Source organism: Toxotes jaculatrix, chromosome 13, assembly GCF_017976425.1.
Source record: "Toxotes jaculatrix isolate fToxJac2 chromosome 13, fToxJac2.pri, whole genome shotgun sequence".
Classification (NCBI taxonomy): Eukaryota; Metazoa; Chordata; class Actinopteri; family Toxotidae; genus Toxotes; species Toxotes jaculatrix.
Genome location: NC_054406.1, coordinates 24904827 through 24920352, shown reverse-complemented (window position 1 = coordinate 24920352; position 15526 = coordinate 24904827). Strand labels below are relative to the sequence as shown.

The 15526-nt window shown below is 41.0% G+C and overlaps 1 protein-coding gene across 1 annotated transcript in view; it reads right to left on the bottom strand.

Annotated features, from left to right (window-relative positions):
- LOC121191844 (protein NLRC3-like) overlaps positions 1-14382 on the bottom strand; it is a gene marked incomplete at its 3' end in the record, with an annotated part of 61120 nt that extends 46738 nt beyond the window's left edge. The window contains exons 1-4 of the mRNA XM_041053296.1: positions 14320-14382; positions 13937-14086; positions 13063-13182; positions 10736-12052 (exon numbers count right to left, since the gene is read on the bottom strand). Coding sequence (XP_040909230.1) covers positions 10736-12052; positions 13063-13182; positions 13937-14067 — 1568 coding nt within the window. The remainder of the gene's footprint in view (positions 1-10735; positions 12053-13062; positions 13183-13936; positions 14087-14319) is intronic.
- Between the last annotated feature and the right edge of the window lie 1144 nt (positions 14383-15526).

Below are 15526 nucleotides of genomic sequence, written 5' to 3'. Positions count from 1 at the left end.
CCTTGTGTGTATTGTTTGTCCTCGTTTGTCTGTTTGGTCGGTGGTGTGTGTGTGTGTGTGTGTGTGTGGCTCTCTTGCCAGGATTGAGCGTGGGGACGTCACGTTCTCAACCAGTAATTGACACAGCTGTTCTGATTCTTGTACTCATCTTGTCCTCCCTCTGTTCCTGTAGGATCACCTGTCCATTCTCCACTGCCAGGATAATCATTCCCGGACACCTGCTCCCCCCGCTCCATCAACCATTCCACCCATTACCTTCTACCTGCAACGGACTTTGCCTTGCCTCAGCCGAGAGCAGCCTCACTTCCCCACCACGCCATTTTCTCAATAAAAGTGAACTCTGCACTTCATTGTCTCAGAGTCCTGCATTTGGGTCCTTCCTGGTTAACACGGTTGCTTCCCACTTCGCCACAACACTTTCATCCCATTAAATGTGAATGAGTACCATCATTTTTGAAGCTGTTGCACAGGCGTCTACCTGTATGTGTATTTTTCCTGTTGTTGCTGTCTCTCATTTGACTTGTTTACTAATAGTTTATACAATAGTTTGATCAAGTGTAGTCAACATTTCACTTTTTTATTTTTTTACACAAGCTGATCTCCTAAATCTATTCAATATCCCATATATACATTGTATGTTTATTTTTGTTATAAACAACCAGTCCATCTGTAACTTCCTGTATTGTTCACTTTATTGCTCTGCTTGCTAAAAAAAAAAAAAAAGAAGGGATTTTAAATCTCAGTGGGTTTAAATGATTGAAAATAGTTCTATTCGTTTCAGAGACTTGCAGTTAATACCCACTCTGTTTTCCTGTTTCAGTCGTTCTCTCTCATCTTTTCTTGGAAACCTTCATTTTTGCTTCCTCAGAGTTAAAAGCCAACACCTGGAAGTCACTGATCTGAAACAAGGACAATAAAAACATACAGTGGGTACGGAAAGTGTTCAAAACCCCTTATATTTTTTACTCTTTGTTAAATTGCAGCCACTTGCTAAAATCATTAGCATGGTCATCATTTTTTTCCCTCATTAATGTACACACAGGCCCCCATATTGACAGAGAAACACAAAATTGTGGAATTTTTTGCAGATTTATTAAAAAAGAAAAACTGAAATATCACACGGCCATAAGTATTCAGACCCTTTGCTCAGTATTTAGCAGAAGCACGCTTTTGAGCTAATGGCAACAAAGAGTGAAAAATCTAAGGGGGTCTGAATACTTTCCATACCCACTGTAAGCTCATTATTTCAGATTTATTCATACAAAAGTCAGTTATCACCATGGGTCTAAAAAAGCTACAGTGACAGATGCAAATAATGACTGGACCATACAGAAAAACATGTGTTTCTATTACATTAACCTGCAGCTCTTTCTTTCCAACACTGATGCATATCATATCATATCATATCATATCATATCATATCATATCAGTACAGGTGAGTGATGTCTGTCACATTCAACAACATGATACCAGGAAGTCAAAGTGGAAGCTCTGGGATCTAAAATCATTCTGGGACAGATGTGACTTCTCTCTGTTTTAACAACATAGTGTCTCAGTATTCAGAATAAAATCCATAAATAAGTGAAGACATTTTTAATATAACACATTTGTGCACACATGAATACATTTTCAACAGCTAACTGTTGTTGTGAAGACATTTGAGTCGCAAGGACTTTTGATATGTATTTTACAAGTAAATTAAGATATATACAAACGAAGTTTTAACATTTATACAAAACACCTTGCAGTTTATAAAATGAGTAAAAATAGTTCTATGCAGCTGAATAAAATATTTAAATGCTGCCTTCACATTACCTACTTTTACTTTGATAATTAAAGAACATTTTGCTGACAATGCTACAGACTTTCACTGAAGTAACATCAGCTGCTAACAGTAATGTAAAAGACAGTTTACATGACATTTGTTCATCACACGGGTCCAACATAATGCCTGTCAGTCAGAGCAAGGTAAAGAGACTGAAACATATTTCATTAGAACGTTCATCAGGACTAAAGAAGAAGAAGTATGGTGAATAATAATATATGTCTTGTGTACTTTGTACAGCAGACACATAATGATGCCTCAACTTACTGCATAACTATGAACCTCCAAGATCTGCTCCATCACACCACATGATGGAGCTGATTAATCTGATTTATCACTTTGGGTTCAGCATCTGTGAGTGAATAAAAAAAGACAGAGTCCAGGTGGAGGGTGGAGGAGGTGGAGGAGTCTCAGTGTGTCTGCAGAGACTGTGTAGAAGGACAGAGCAGCAGCAGAGCAGTCCAGATACACTGATGATTCTCTTTCAGATCCAGAGGAACACACAGGGATGATGGTGGACTTGACAGTGGAGCTGTTCTCAGAGCAGTTCAGACTGCAGCACTGAGAGTCTTCTCCACTTCTTCTGGTTCCTCTGTCAGTCACTGCTGGATGAAGCTCTCCTCTCCACTCTACCTCCCAGTAACATGGACCAATCAGAGCTGCTGCTGCTTCAACCTCTCTGGATCATCAGGACACAGCTCGTCCTCTCTCAACACACACACCGTCCTCTTCACTCTCTCCTTTAGGAAAGATCATTACCACCATCTGTTGAGAGAAGAAGACAGACAACAGAGGTGATAAATCAGTGTTTACAGAGACTCACTTCATCAGCTGTCAGTCACTGATGCAGCACATCCAGTATAAAGAGCAGCAGGGACTTCAGTCCTGTTCAGAGCAGAAGTGGAGCAGCTGTGTAGTGTAGCAGCTTCCTCTCAGCTCTCATGTTAACGTATTGGAGTGAAGACACTGAGCTGGAAGCTCACACACCTGCAGAGACTTTTAGCATCAAGTCTGTTTACTCTGAACATTTCACTCAAGTCCACAGTGGAAATAAACTGCTGAGTCATGAAGCTTCATTACTGCACAAACAGTTTAGTGATGGATTCACTGCTGTTACATGTCAACTCATGTTCCATTTAAAGAAAGAGTCTCTGTGTGTTGATGAACATCTGATCTGCTTCTGAAATATCAGCTGACAAATAAACATGGAGGCTGTCACTGAAAGTATCTGACAGATGGACAGATATACAGATGTGATCACTGGACTTCAGCAGAGGTTCTGCTCTGTATCAGACCACATGCTGACAACATGTCATGATGCTTCTCTGAAATCAGAGCCAGTGATTTGCAGACTGCAGTCAGACTGATCTCAGAGCTGTGACAAAGATCAAACTCATCACTTCTTTAGTGTTGAAATGAGACAACAAACAGTCTCAGATTAGATGTGATGGTAGGACAGTTGGACCAATGAGGACAACTGTCTCTACACATCCTGTGAGGCTGTCAGCTGTGATCCAGCTTTATTTCCTGTTGACATGAACACAACAACAGATCACAATTAGCTTGTGGCTGCTGTGATTGGCTGACTGTCCTCTGTGTCTCTGTCTTTCTGTCCCATCCTGAGGCCTGTCCCCGTTCTCCTCTCACAGCTTCAATGAGGAAAGCAGCCACTGAGAAGGTTGGAGGTTTACAGGAGACACTGGATCTTTGCTTTGATACGAACTGTGTTTAGTACAATACTGATGAAAGCAGCATGGACTGACTCCAACCCTCTACTGACCTCAGAGTCTCCAGTCCACAGTCTGGACTCTGCACAAGATCAGACAGATCCTTCAGTCCTGAATCCTGCAGCTTGTTTCCACTCAGGTCCAGGTGTCTCAGATGGGAGGGGTTGGACTTCAGAGCTGAGGCCAGAGAAGCACAGATGATCTCTGACAAACTGCAGCCCCTCAACCTGAATAAAGAATAAAAGATGTGAGTTTAGGAGACAAAGTTCCTGCTTGAAAGCGTTGAGTGTTTCATCATCTGTTCAGAGCTGAAGAAGGTTGAGAATGTACAAGTTTGGAAAATGGAAACTCCAAACACCTGAACCAACAGGATGCAGCTTAAAAACAGTCAGATACTAAAAGTCAAACACAGCTCTCATTAATATTAATGACAACATGCTGCTGCTTCAATAAAGACATAGTGACTTCAGCTCGGTAGCTTTGTTGTCCCCAGTGTCTGCTGCTTGACCTTGTCCTTATGAACAGTCAACTTAGAAATTTAAAGGATGGAAGCAACCTGACGCTCACTGTATCCCTCTGCCAGTAAAGCCAGAATTTTCCTCTTTTTTCTCTCTTTTCCTCAAACAAAACTTTTCTTTTCAACTGTTTTGCCATGGTCAATAGTTATTTTTTTGATTGCTATTACTTTTGAGGTACTACCAGCACTGTTTGTGCCATCCATCCAGTCCTATTGCAAGAGCATAGTGATGACCACAGCAGTGGTTTTTATACTTTTCCTCATTAAATAGGATTTGGTTCAGGTGATCACCTAATCAGTACCTCATTAAGTAGACTGAGGTGTGCTTGTGTTGGAATTCAACATACACAGGAATGGAATGGCTGTCATACCTGTAGAGATATTGATTTCAGAAGAATTTGCAGTGGTCTCTCAGTTTTTTCCAGAGCTGTTTCTGAGTCACTTTGACTTTAGTCTCATCACTTTCTAGTCGTGTTGGAAGAAGAAAATACTGAATATATATTTGTTGATGTGAGTGTGGAAAAAACTTGGATGTGATTTAAAGAGTGAAGCTTTTTTCTTGTTAAATGAAGCTTTGAAATCTGTAGCTCAACATTGCTCTGCCACAGTCAGTGGACTAAACCACAGAAGAAGAAAACAGACTTTACCATGAAGATCCTCAGTGTGGATCAGTATAATATCAGTGTGATGTCTGCACTTTACTGTCAGCACAACTTTCACATCATATTCATCTCAGCACACAAGTAAACAATGGAGTCTGACCTCAGAGTCTCCAGTCCACAGTCTGGACTCTGCAGAAAACCACACAGATCCTTCACTCCTGAATCCTGCAGCTTGTTTGCACTCAGGTCCAGGTGTCTCAGATGGGAGGGGTTGGACTTCAGAGTTGAGACCAGAGAAGCACAGCTGATCTCTGACAACCTGCAGTAAATCAACCTGAATAAAGAATAAAAGATGTGAGTTTAGGAGACAAAGTTCCTGCTTGAAAGCGTTGAGTGTTTCATCATCTGTTCAGAGCTGAAGAAGGTTGAGAATGTACAAGTTTGGAAAATGGAAACTCCAAACACCTGAACCAACAGGATGCAGCTTAAAAACAGTCAGATACTAAAAGTCAAACACAGCTCTCATTAACTTCAGTCACTATAAACATCACAGATCATAAAGCAAAGAGTGAAGAAACATTTCTTTCTGTCTTAATGTGGAATATTTGCTTTGTATGTGAAGAAATATAAAAGTCAACTGAAGGTGAAGATGAAATTGTTCCAAAGTAAAGAGTCAATTAGCAAGTGTTGGATTTTCAATCTTCATTCAATGAGTTTGAAATATGAAGCTGAACAAGATGCTCAGTGTGGATCAGCATCAAATCTCTGAGCTCAAATCTCCTTCAAAAAGTCCCACATTCACACTCAGGTTTAACAGTTTGGAAGAAAGTTTTCAAAGTGTTCACTAAGGTTTCAAATGAAATCTTTCATATTGTGTGAAATCATAGTTTGAGCCTTTGATGTTTTGAGTGTGACTGAAGTTTGTGTTGAGAGTTTGAGAAGCTGCAGACATTCAGCACATGTGCAGTGTGTTGAATGAGACATTTCATCACATTCCAGTCATGTGTCTTTGGTCCAAAGCAAGTTCAGCTTCATCCAACACTCTCTGCTCACACATTTGAATCTGCTGTTCCAGCATTGCATTCTGGGATTCCTGGCCCCACCTTCCTGGTGGCTGTCAGCTTAGAGGGGGGGTCCCACAGTTTGTGTCCCTGTGACAAAGACACAGTGGGACGTTGACACCCAGTGGGCTCAGTGATTGGTCGGCTGTGTGGAGCTGAGAAAGGAGCCAGGGTTTGAACTTCTCTCTCTGCTCTGTTTTCATTGCTTCCACAAATATTTGTGTCCCTGTTCAGCTCAGCAGCTGAGTGTAGCTCTATGAATGTCTTCAGGAGACACCGTGTGAAAATGTCCTCTCCGTATTTAAACCATGGTGACGTGTCCTCTCTGTGACAGCAGGCTTTTCACTGTGCCTGTGAGTGAGGCCATTGGGAGCAGCTATGAACACTTGTGCCTTCAGACCTGCTCACACGTGTTGTACAGATCAGTTCTTGTCAAACATCCTGATCTCAATGAGACTTTGTGAATAACACAAGCTCAACTCAGTCAAACTGCTGACACTGTCAATGTGGACTGTAAGAGTCAGAATCCAAATCATTTTCAAAGCTTTAAAAATCACTTTGAAAATCAGAGTCAGCACTTTCACAACTTCCTTTCAACCATTTCACACTTTGAATGTTAGAAATTCTGAAGGAGATTTGACCTAATAAATACTGAATAAAGCACAACTTTCACATCATATTCATCTCAGCACACAAGTAAACAATGGAGTCTGACCTCAGAGTCTCCAGTCCACAGTCTGGACTCTGCAGAAAACCACACAGATCCTTCACTCCTGAATCCTGCAGGTTCCAGTTTCCACTCAGGTCCAGGTGTCTCAGATGGGAGGGGTTGGACTTCAGAGCTGAGGCCAGAGAAGCACAGCTGATCTCTGACAAACTGCAGCCCCTCAACCTGAATAAAGAATAAAAGATGTGAGTTTAGGAGACAAAGTTCCTGCTTGAAAGCGTCGAGTGTTTCATCATCTGTTCAGAGCTGAAGAAGGTTGAGAATGTACAAGTTTGGAAAATGGAAACTCCAAACACCTGAACCAACAGGATGCAGCTTAAAAACAGTCAGATACTAAAAGTCAAACACAGCTCTCATTAACTTCAGTTAGGGGTGGGTGATATGGCAAAAATATCACATCACGATTTTTTAATGGTAAAATCACGATCACGATTTTATCACAGTTCATTTTTACAATGAAGTTAATTTAGAACCAAACTATTTTCTTTGTAAAAACTTAAAGGCAAAAAAGTCACCTCTTTCCACCGTTTGCTACTTCTCTCACACAGCGTGCTTTTATCAAAGGCTTGTGTTATAGTTGGTTGTTTCTGTGTATTGTCTTTAGCCGTTACCACTGGCTGATGTGTAGTTGGCCTCGCTGCTTGGCTCTCAGCTAATTGTTCCGGATGCTGCCTCTTCAGGTGGTTAAAGAGGTTCGTTGTGTTTGCGCTTTGTCGTTTGGAGAAAACCCAAACCAGTTCCATACGCAGTGTTGAGGAGTAACGGAATACATGTAACGGCGTTACGTATTTAGAATACACATTATGAGTAACTGTATTCCATTACAGTTACAGTTTAAATAGATAGTATTCAGAATACAGTTACATTGTTGAAATCAATGGATTACGTGACGATACTTCTTTGTTTCACGAGTTTATATTTATTCTCTAAATGAACGATGTTACTCCCCAACACTGTCCATACGACTGGAGTTCTTTTTGGGGACCAACTCCAAGCTTTACCTTTCGTAGTCGGCCATGGCTACCCGCTACAGCTTGACTAAAACAGCGAGGCTAGTTAAAAAAAAAAAAAAAAAAAAAAATCTGCACTGCTCGTACTTTGCCATGATTGGTTGGTCATGTTCACGTGAAGCAGGCTGTTAGTTGCCCAAGGAAAAAAAAAAATTTCGTGCTTCTGTGCGCAAGCATAGAGCTGCAATTAATAGAATGTGTCCTATAGACGATAATACGATCTCTCTCCTCTGGCAGATCGTCAACATCAAGATCGTCTTCCCGATCTAAAATCGTCATATCGCACACCCCTAACTTCAGTCACTATAAACATCACAGATCATAAAGCAAAGAGAGAAGAAACATTTCTTTCTGTCTCTCAGTCTGACCTCAGAGTCTCCAGTCTACAGTGTGGACTCTCCAGAGAACCACACAGCAGCTTCACTCCTGAATCCTGCAGCTTGTTGTCCCTCAGGTCCAGGTGTCTCAGATGGGAGGGGTTGGACTTCAGAGCTGAGGCCAGAGAAGCACAGCTGATCTCTGACAAACTGCAGGAACTCAAACTGAATAAAGAATAAATCATGTGGATAAAAATCATTTCTAATCCAATCAGATATGTCCTAATCAATGAGCTTTCACTAACATGAGTAGAGGGACTTTGTCCTTCTCTTATTGTGGATCATCATAATGTCAGCCTTCTACACACATTATCCAAATGTCACCACAACATTCATACAACTATTCATGTCAACACAGATTCATAACATGCTGCTGAGCTCAGTCAAGTCTGGAATTAGAAGATAAAGATCAAATCAGACATGTTGGACTCAAATCCTCTTCATCATTGAAGGTTTTACATGACCTTCTTCTTCCTGAACTTTGTGTAATTAAACAACATTAAAGGACAAATTCACATTTCTTGACTTCAACCAACAGTAAGATGTCACACATTGATTTAAAGAGTCTTTGGTGGCAGTCGTCCTTCCTGTGGTCCACACTGACTGTGAAGTGGTCTCCTCCTAACACAACTACACTGTAAGAAATGACTTCATGAGTTCAGCTGCAGCTGAATGAAGCTTCATCAGTCTGACTCAGACAAATGTGTAGAAGAATAGTGAATTCTCTCATTCTGCTCTGATATATTCAGACCTCTGTTCTTGGCTGAAGGTTTGTGTTTCCTGATTCTACTCTCCTCTACACCAGGAGAGAAAACACACATGTCTTGGAGCATAAAAGGCAGAACCTCCAGACTCATCAACAGCTTCCTACCACAAGCTGTTAGAGCACTGAACAGCTGAATCACAGACATATCCACCATTACTAACCCAAAGACAGCACTGGCCTCTTTAATGCTCAGCACTGGCACTTTAATGACAGTCTGCTGCTGTGGACATTTACTGACAATCTTGCACAATGGGCATCTTGCAGTATATTTGGGGAGCATAGACTGTATAAGGGGAGGTATGTGGGGAGTCGGGGTGGGGTCTTGAAGGTGGAGGGTCAGGGGGAGGGGGCTGTTCACAGGGATTGAGTGTGTTTTTCTTTTCTATTTACTTAGTGTCCTGCCTTCACCACGCGTACCCTTATGAGGCTAGACAGCCAGATAAGGTCTGTCCTCCAATGAAGAATGTGAGGTGTGACTTTTCTTGCTTTTACTTAAGTCACAGACACACTGTGACTGTTAAACATCACTACACTACTGTTCACTACAAAATATAATGGGCTAGCAAACAAACACCTAGATAATACGCAAGTTAGCTTGTTTGTTGGTAGCTGCTAACATAGAATGCTAACAACACAACACAATAAACATATCACTTTGGAAACTACACACACACACACACACAATACTTACAGACTGTAATGTTCTCAGGCTGAAGCGTGTGCAACCACATTAACCAACTTTATGAGCACGTGTCTACGTTACTGACTTAACTTGTTGACTGAAGTAACGGAGCAGAGCGGAGCGGAGCGGCAAAGATCCGAGTTAGAATATTAACGGAAAGAGCGCTCACTCTGTCGCTGTTTCCAAAAACCAAGAAAAGTACAGAACACTCACTCTAATACAATTTCTATGAACTAAAGAAAAATACATATTTTCCATTTTTATACTTTTTAACACTTTTAACTTATGAACTTTAGATTTTATTTTTAACTTTTAAAGACAGCACACTTAGTATTTATTATTACAACTTTTTTTTTAACTTCACTCTCCTGAACCCAGGAAACACTGTCTCATTTTGTCTGCACTACAGTTGTATGTACAGCAAAATGACAATAAAGCCTGATTTGATTTGATTTGATTTAACACAAAATATGGAAAGACTTTAAAGGAGCAGTGTGGAGGATTTAGGGGGATCTATTGGCAGAAATGGAAGATAATATTCATAATTATGTTTTCAGTAGAGTTGAATCACCTGAAATGTGAATTTGATTTATCAGGTTTACATGAAAACAAAAAGACTGAAAATAACATGAATAAATTAACAAATTAATGTAGAATGTAACTGTTTTTTAAAAATAAACAGAAAAACTTAACAAGAATAATCACAACCAACTGAAAAATCTACGTTTGACAAACAGCTCCAGAAAAACACACAGCTGACCTAAAGATTATAAAACTATTATGAGAATAATGAGAATAATTTCATACTGTGCATATATGAGAAAAATTAAACTACTAATCTACACTGACTGATAATGTTAAAGATCCTGTCTGGACTTACACAGCCTTTCTGCAGTTCCACACAGCTGGGATCAGTCTCTGTCGACCCTCCTCTGATGTGTTGTATTTGTTCAGGTCCAATTCATCCAGAACCTCCTCTGACATCTGCAGAACGTAGGCCAGAGCTGAACAGTGGATCTCAGAGAGTCTCTTCTCTGATCTGTTCTCTGACTTCAGGAACTCTTGGATCTCCTGATGTACTGAGCGGTCGTTCATCTCCATCAGACAGAGGAAGATGTTGATGCTTCTGTCAGGAGAGAAATCACCTCTGTTCCTCTCCTTCAGATTTTCGATGGCTCTCTGGATGATTTCTGGTCTGTTCTCTGTCTGACCCACAAGGCCTCCTAAGAGTCTCTGGTTGGACTCCAGAGACAGGCCATGAAGGAAGCGAACAAACAGGTCCAGGTGGCCATTTTTACTTTGGAGGGATTTCCGCATGGCATCTCTCAGGAGGACATCGAGTGATGAGTGGCTGTTATAGTAATATTCGTCCATATGTCTCCTACGTCTCATATGTCTCAACGAGCTAAAAGAGTCTGAGTCCTGTTGTTCGTCGTCTTGTCCCAGGAAAGTCCTCAGCTCTCTTGTCTTCCTCTCTGTGTGACAGTGGAACATGTAGACTGCAGCCAGAAACTCCTGAATGCTCAGATGAACAAAGCAGTAGACTGTTTTCTGGAAGATCACACTCTCTCTTTTAAAGATCTCTGTACAAACTCCTGAGTAAACCAAGGCCTCTGTGACACCAAGACCACACTGGTCCAGGTCTTCTTGGTAGAACATGATGTTTCCTTTCTCCAGATGTTCAAACGCCAGCCTCCCCAGCTTCAGAAGAATGTCCCTGTCAGCCTTCGTCAGCTCCTGTGGACTCGTCTCATGTCCTTCATCATACTTGTGCTTCTTCCTCTTTGTCTGAACCAGCAGGAAGTGTGAGTACAGGTCAGTCAGGGTCTTGGGCAGCTCTCCTTTCTGCTCTGTGGTCAACATGTGCTCCAGAACTGTAGCAGAGATCCAGCAGAAGACTGGGATCTGACACATGATGTGGAGGCTCCTGGACGTCTTGATGTGTGAGATGATTCTTCTGGACAGCTCTTCATCACTGAATCTCCTCCTGAAGTACTCCTCCTTCTGGGCATCAGTGAAGCCTCGTACTTCTGTTATCCTGTCAACACATGCAGGAGGGATCTGATTGGCTGCCGCAGGTCGGGAAGTTATCCAGACCAGAGCAGAGGGAAGCAGATTCCCCTGGATGAGGTTTGTCAGCAGCACGTTGACAGATGACTTCTGTGAGACATCAGACACGACCTCCCTGTTGCTGAAATCCAGTGAAAGTCTGCTTTCATCCAGGCCGTCAAAGATGAACAACACTTTACAGTCAGCGAGCTTCTCTGCTGTGAGCTTCTTTAATGTTGGATGGAAAACATGGAGCAGCATGAGAAGACTGTACTGCTCATCTTTGATCAGGTTCAGCTCCCTGAACGAAAGCAGAACCAGCAGACTGACGTCTTGGTTTTCAGAGCCCTCTGCCCAGTCCAGAGTGAACTTCTGCACTGAGAAGGTTTTTCCAACACCAGCGACGCCATTCGTCAGAACGACTCTGATGCGTCTCTGTTGGTCAGGTAAGGCTTTAAAGATGTCGTGGCACTTGACTGGAGCGTCATGGAAGGTTTTCATCTTGGAAGCTGTCTCCAGCTGCCTCACCTCATGTTGGGTATTAACCTCTTCACTCTGTCCCTCTGTGATGTAGAGCTCAGTGTAGATCCTGTTGAGGAGGGTTTCACTTCCTGCTCCTTCAGTTCCTTCAGTCACACGTTCACATCTCCTCCTCAGACTGATCTTATGTTCATCTAAAACCTCCTGCAGACCACTATCTGCTGAAAATCTGCTGACACAGAAGAAATAATGTCAGAGTAAAGAAAGAGAATCTGAGAATCTGCTCATTTCTTTCATCAGCTGCATAAAAACTAAAGACAAGCAAAGAAAAGCTTTTTCATTTTGTTGTATTTATAATCATCTTAAATGTCAAAGCTGTATGATAGAACAAATGACTCTCTATCAAAGCACAGGTCCTGTTTTCAGAGATGATGACATGAGCAGACAGATGTACAGTCTTACTTTGTACAGTGCTGCTCTGACTGACTGTCTGCAGTCCAGCTCTTGTTCTGGATCTTTCTCTCAGATTTTATATCTTATACATTTTCCAACAAATATTTGAACTTGCTGAAATACTCTTGGATGTTTTGGGTGGATTACTGTGAGATTGTTGGGATTCTTTCAGGCTCTGATAATGTATTTTATCTTGATGATGTATTGAGTCCTATTAGCTCGTTGTCATGTTGGCCATTTAACTCAAGTGTTTCCTTTTTCAGTCTAATCAAACTTTTTTGGGAGCTACAGTCCAGTGTGAGGACATTCTGCTCCTTTCCAACAGTCATTAAATCCCAGAAACCTGACAACAAATGATTTTAGCAGCACGACCTGTGCTGACACTAAATGTTCTGTTGATTGTTGTGAACAAATATCCAGATTTGGTTCACAATGTCTGGAAGCTGTTAAAGGCTCGGACGTGTAAATCATTAAAGTGGAACCTCCAACCTGGAGACACTGTGTTTCTTCTTTGTCCTTCTTTTCAGTGACAGGTCTACAGACTCTGGAAGTGGCAATCAGGCTCATGTTCATACACCAACTCTCACACCGACTGAGACTGATAAAACAGTAACATGAGAAAGCTCTGCTTTATAAATCTGGTGAAAAGAGTGTGTGTGCATATTTCTGTCTTTGTGTGGACACAGAGTTTTATGGATCTGGCCCCTGGTGTCTCCCTGTTTCCTTCAAATATGTCTGAGAACTGAATCATCTTCAGGTCAGTTTACACTAGAAACAGTCTCTTACTTTGTGTCTGAGGGTCCAGGTTCATTACTGATGTCTAGAGGATTTAAGTCTGTGGACCAGTCCCCCTTCATAGGACAGCTGGATCCTGGAGACTCTGCTCTTAGTCTGTGGTCCTGACCTCTGAAAACACAAACACATTTTTATTCATATCACATCAATCACTGATAAATTGTCTGAGGACAAAGTCATTCTGGGAACTCTCAGCTGACGTCCTGCAGCGTCACCATTGTAGCACTGAACACTATACTGAAGGATGGAGGCAACACACCAGCATCCATAAACAACACTGTTGTGTCAATTGATCATTAAATGTTCATACTGAAGATGAAAATCTTTATAAATACTATTTTTTAAAAAGGCTCATTAATTTCCTAAGACACCTGTTGTCTGTAGTTTTTATCAGAGAAACAGGAGCAAATATTGCATTTCTTGGGGACTGTTTGTGTGTGTGTGTGTGTGTGTGTGTGTGTGTGTGTGTGTGTTCACGAACATGAAGGAACATGTCACCCAGTGTAACAGTGTGGTTCACTGATGTGTTTTAATATTTCCTGGCTCAGAGGAATCAGATCTATCAGGCTGTGATACACATTCTGTGTGGGTTTGACTCTGCATATGGGATTTATTGGTAGTAAGAACAATATGGAAAATCAGTGAAAGTAAAAATGTTCTTTAATCAGATCATTTCAAAAGAAACAAGCAGCCTCAGCAGTCAGTATTAATACACTGATGAGCCAGAAGAACCAGGAAGAACTGATTTTCTGTCGACACTACAGCAGCTGTTACAGACAGAGACGACAACTGCAGGACCTCAACACACTAAACACTGTTATAGCCCAAAGTTTGGAGGTTCACAGGTTTGTAGCAGTTCTCTTACTTTGTGTCTGAGGGTCCAGGTTCAATACTGAAGAATGGAGGATTAAACTGTTTGGACCAGTCACTCTTCATAGACAGACAGCTGGATCCTGGACACTCTGCTCTGTCCTCTCGCTTCACACGAACACTCATCTTCTTGACTTCAGTCAGTCTGAGAAGGAAACCAGTAAAACAGACTGTGAACTCAGACACACAAGTCTGATCAAGAGTCGCATGCAAGACTGAGAGAACAGGAAGTAACACACTCAACATTCTCATCCTCCTTTTCTGTCTCTTTGTGTGGATAGAATTTCATCCTGAGTCTTCTTCTCTCTACAGTTCACAGGGACAAAACTGACAGAGACTTTGACAGTAAAATAATAATAATGTCTTATTAACACTCACCCTGCCTCAGCCTTCAGTTTTCCTCCTCCTGATCTGTTTAGTTAAAATGGAGTCTGAACTAACTGAATACTTTCAGTTTTAGCTGCTCCTCCCCTCTCCGTATACACGTATACAGGAAGTCACATGGTCTGCGTTATCGCAGGTCCTTCCTTCCTGCGGCTGTTAGACTGTACAACCAGCTGTGCTGAGCAAACCACATGCACACAAACCACTTGCACACATACTCTGTTCTGGACTTAAAAACTGGTGCTTTATGTGCAGCCTTCTTCTTCTTCTTTTTTCATACTGTTTACTGTTTATAGTATTTATTATTATTGTGTATTATTGTGTAAATCCTGAGTGTTTTTTCTGCTGCTGTAACAGTGCAATTTCCCCATTGTGGGACTATTAAAGGTTTATCTTATCTTATCTTATCTTATCTTATCTTATCTGTCTGTGTATGTACGTTTGTGTTTGTGCATGTGCATGTGTGTGTGTGTGTGTGTGTGTGTGTGTGTGAACATTACTGTTAACCCTGTATACGTAAACAAAGCCTAGTTAAAATGTTGGTAGTTGCTATGAACCTGATGTGTTTATATTTTCTGTTCATTGTGTTTCATCACACAAACCTTCCTCTGATACAGACCACAATTTTGGGGATTTATTGTTTTACTCACTTCAGCTCTTTTTCTCTCTTTTAGCATTTTCTTAGTGTTTCTACACTTAGATTTATTTTTTATTTCACTTTGTGTTACAAGGTGCTTGTATGAGAAGTGCTACACAAATAAAGTCTGACTGACTGATCCATTGATTGACCTGTTGTATTCAACATAAAAAAGTTCATGACTTAGTGGATGCAGCATGAAAACAATCAGATGTTCATGTCAGTGTGAATCTGCCTAATATTCACTTCAATCACATGAATCACAATCAAATCAAAAAGCGTAATAATTATTGTGTTAACTGTGAAATACAAAACATCTGTGAAAGACAAAGAGTCATTAAACACAGAAATGACAAATTCAATTTTTAGGTCAAACTCTGAATTCTCTGTCACTTCAAATGGAAACTGAATCCATATTTCTTTCATGATACAACATGTTTAATCTTATGTATAATGTTGGACACAACGAATAATGTGTATCTTAATAATGGCACACTGTTTGTGAAGCTTTTACAGCTGATGTGATGTGATTTTTTTTTTGTCTCATGAGTCATGAGTTTCATC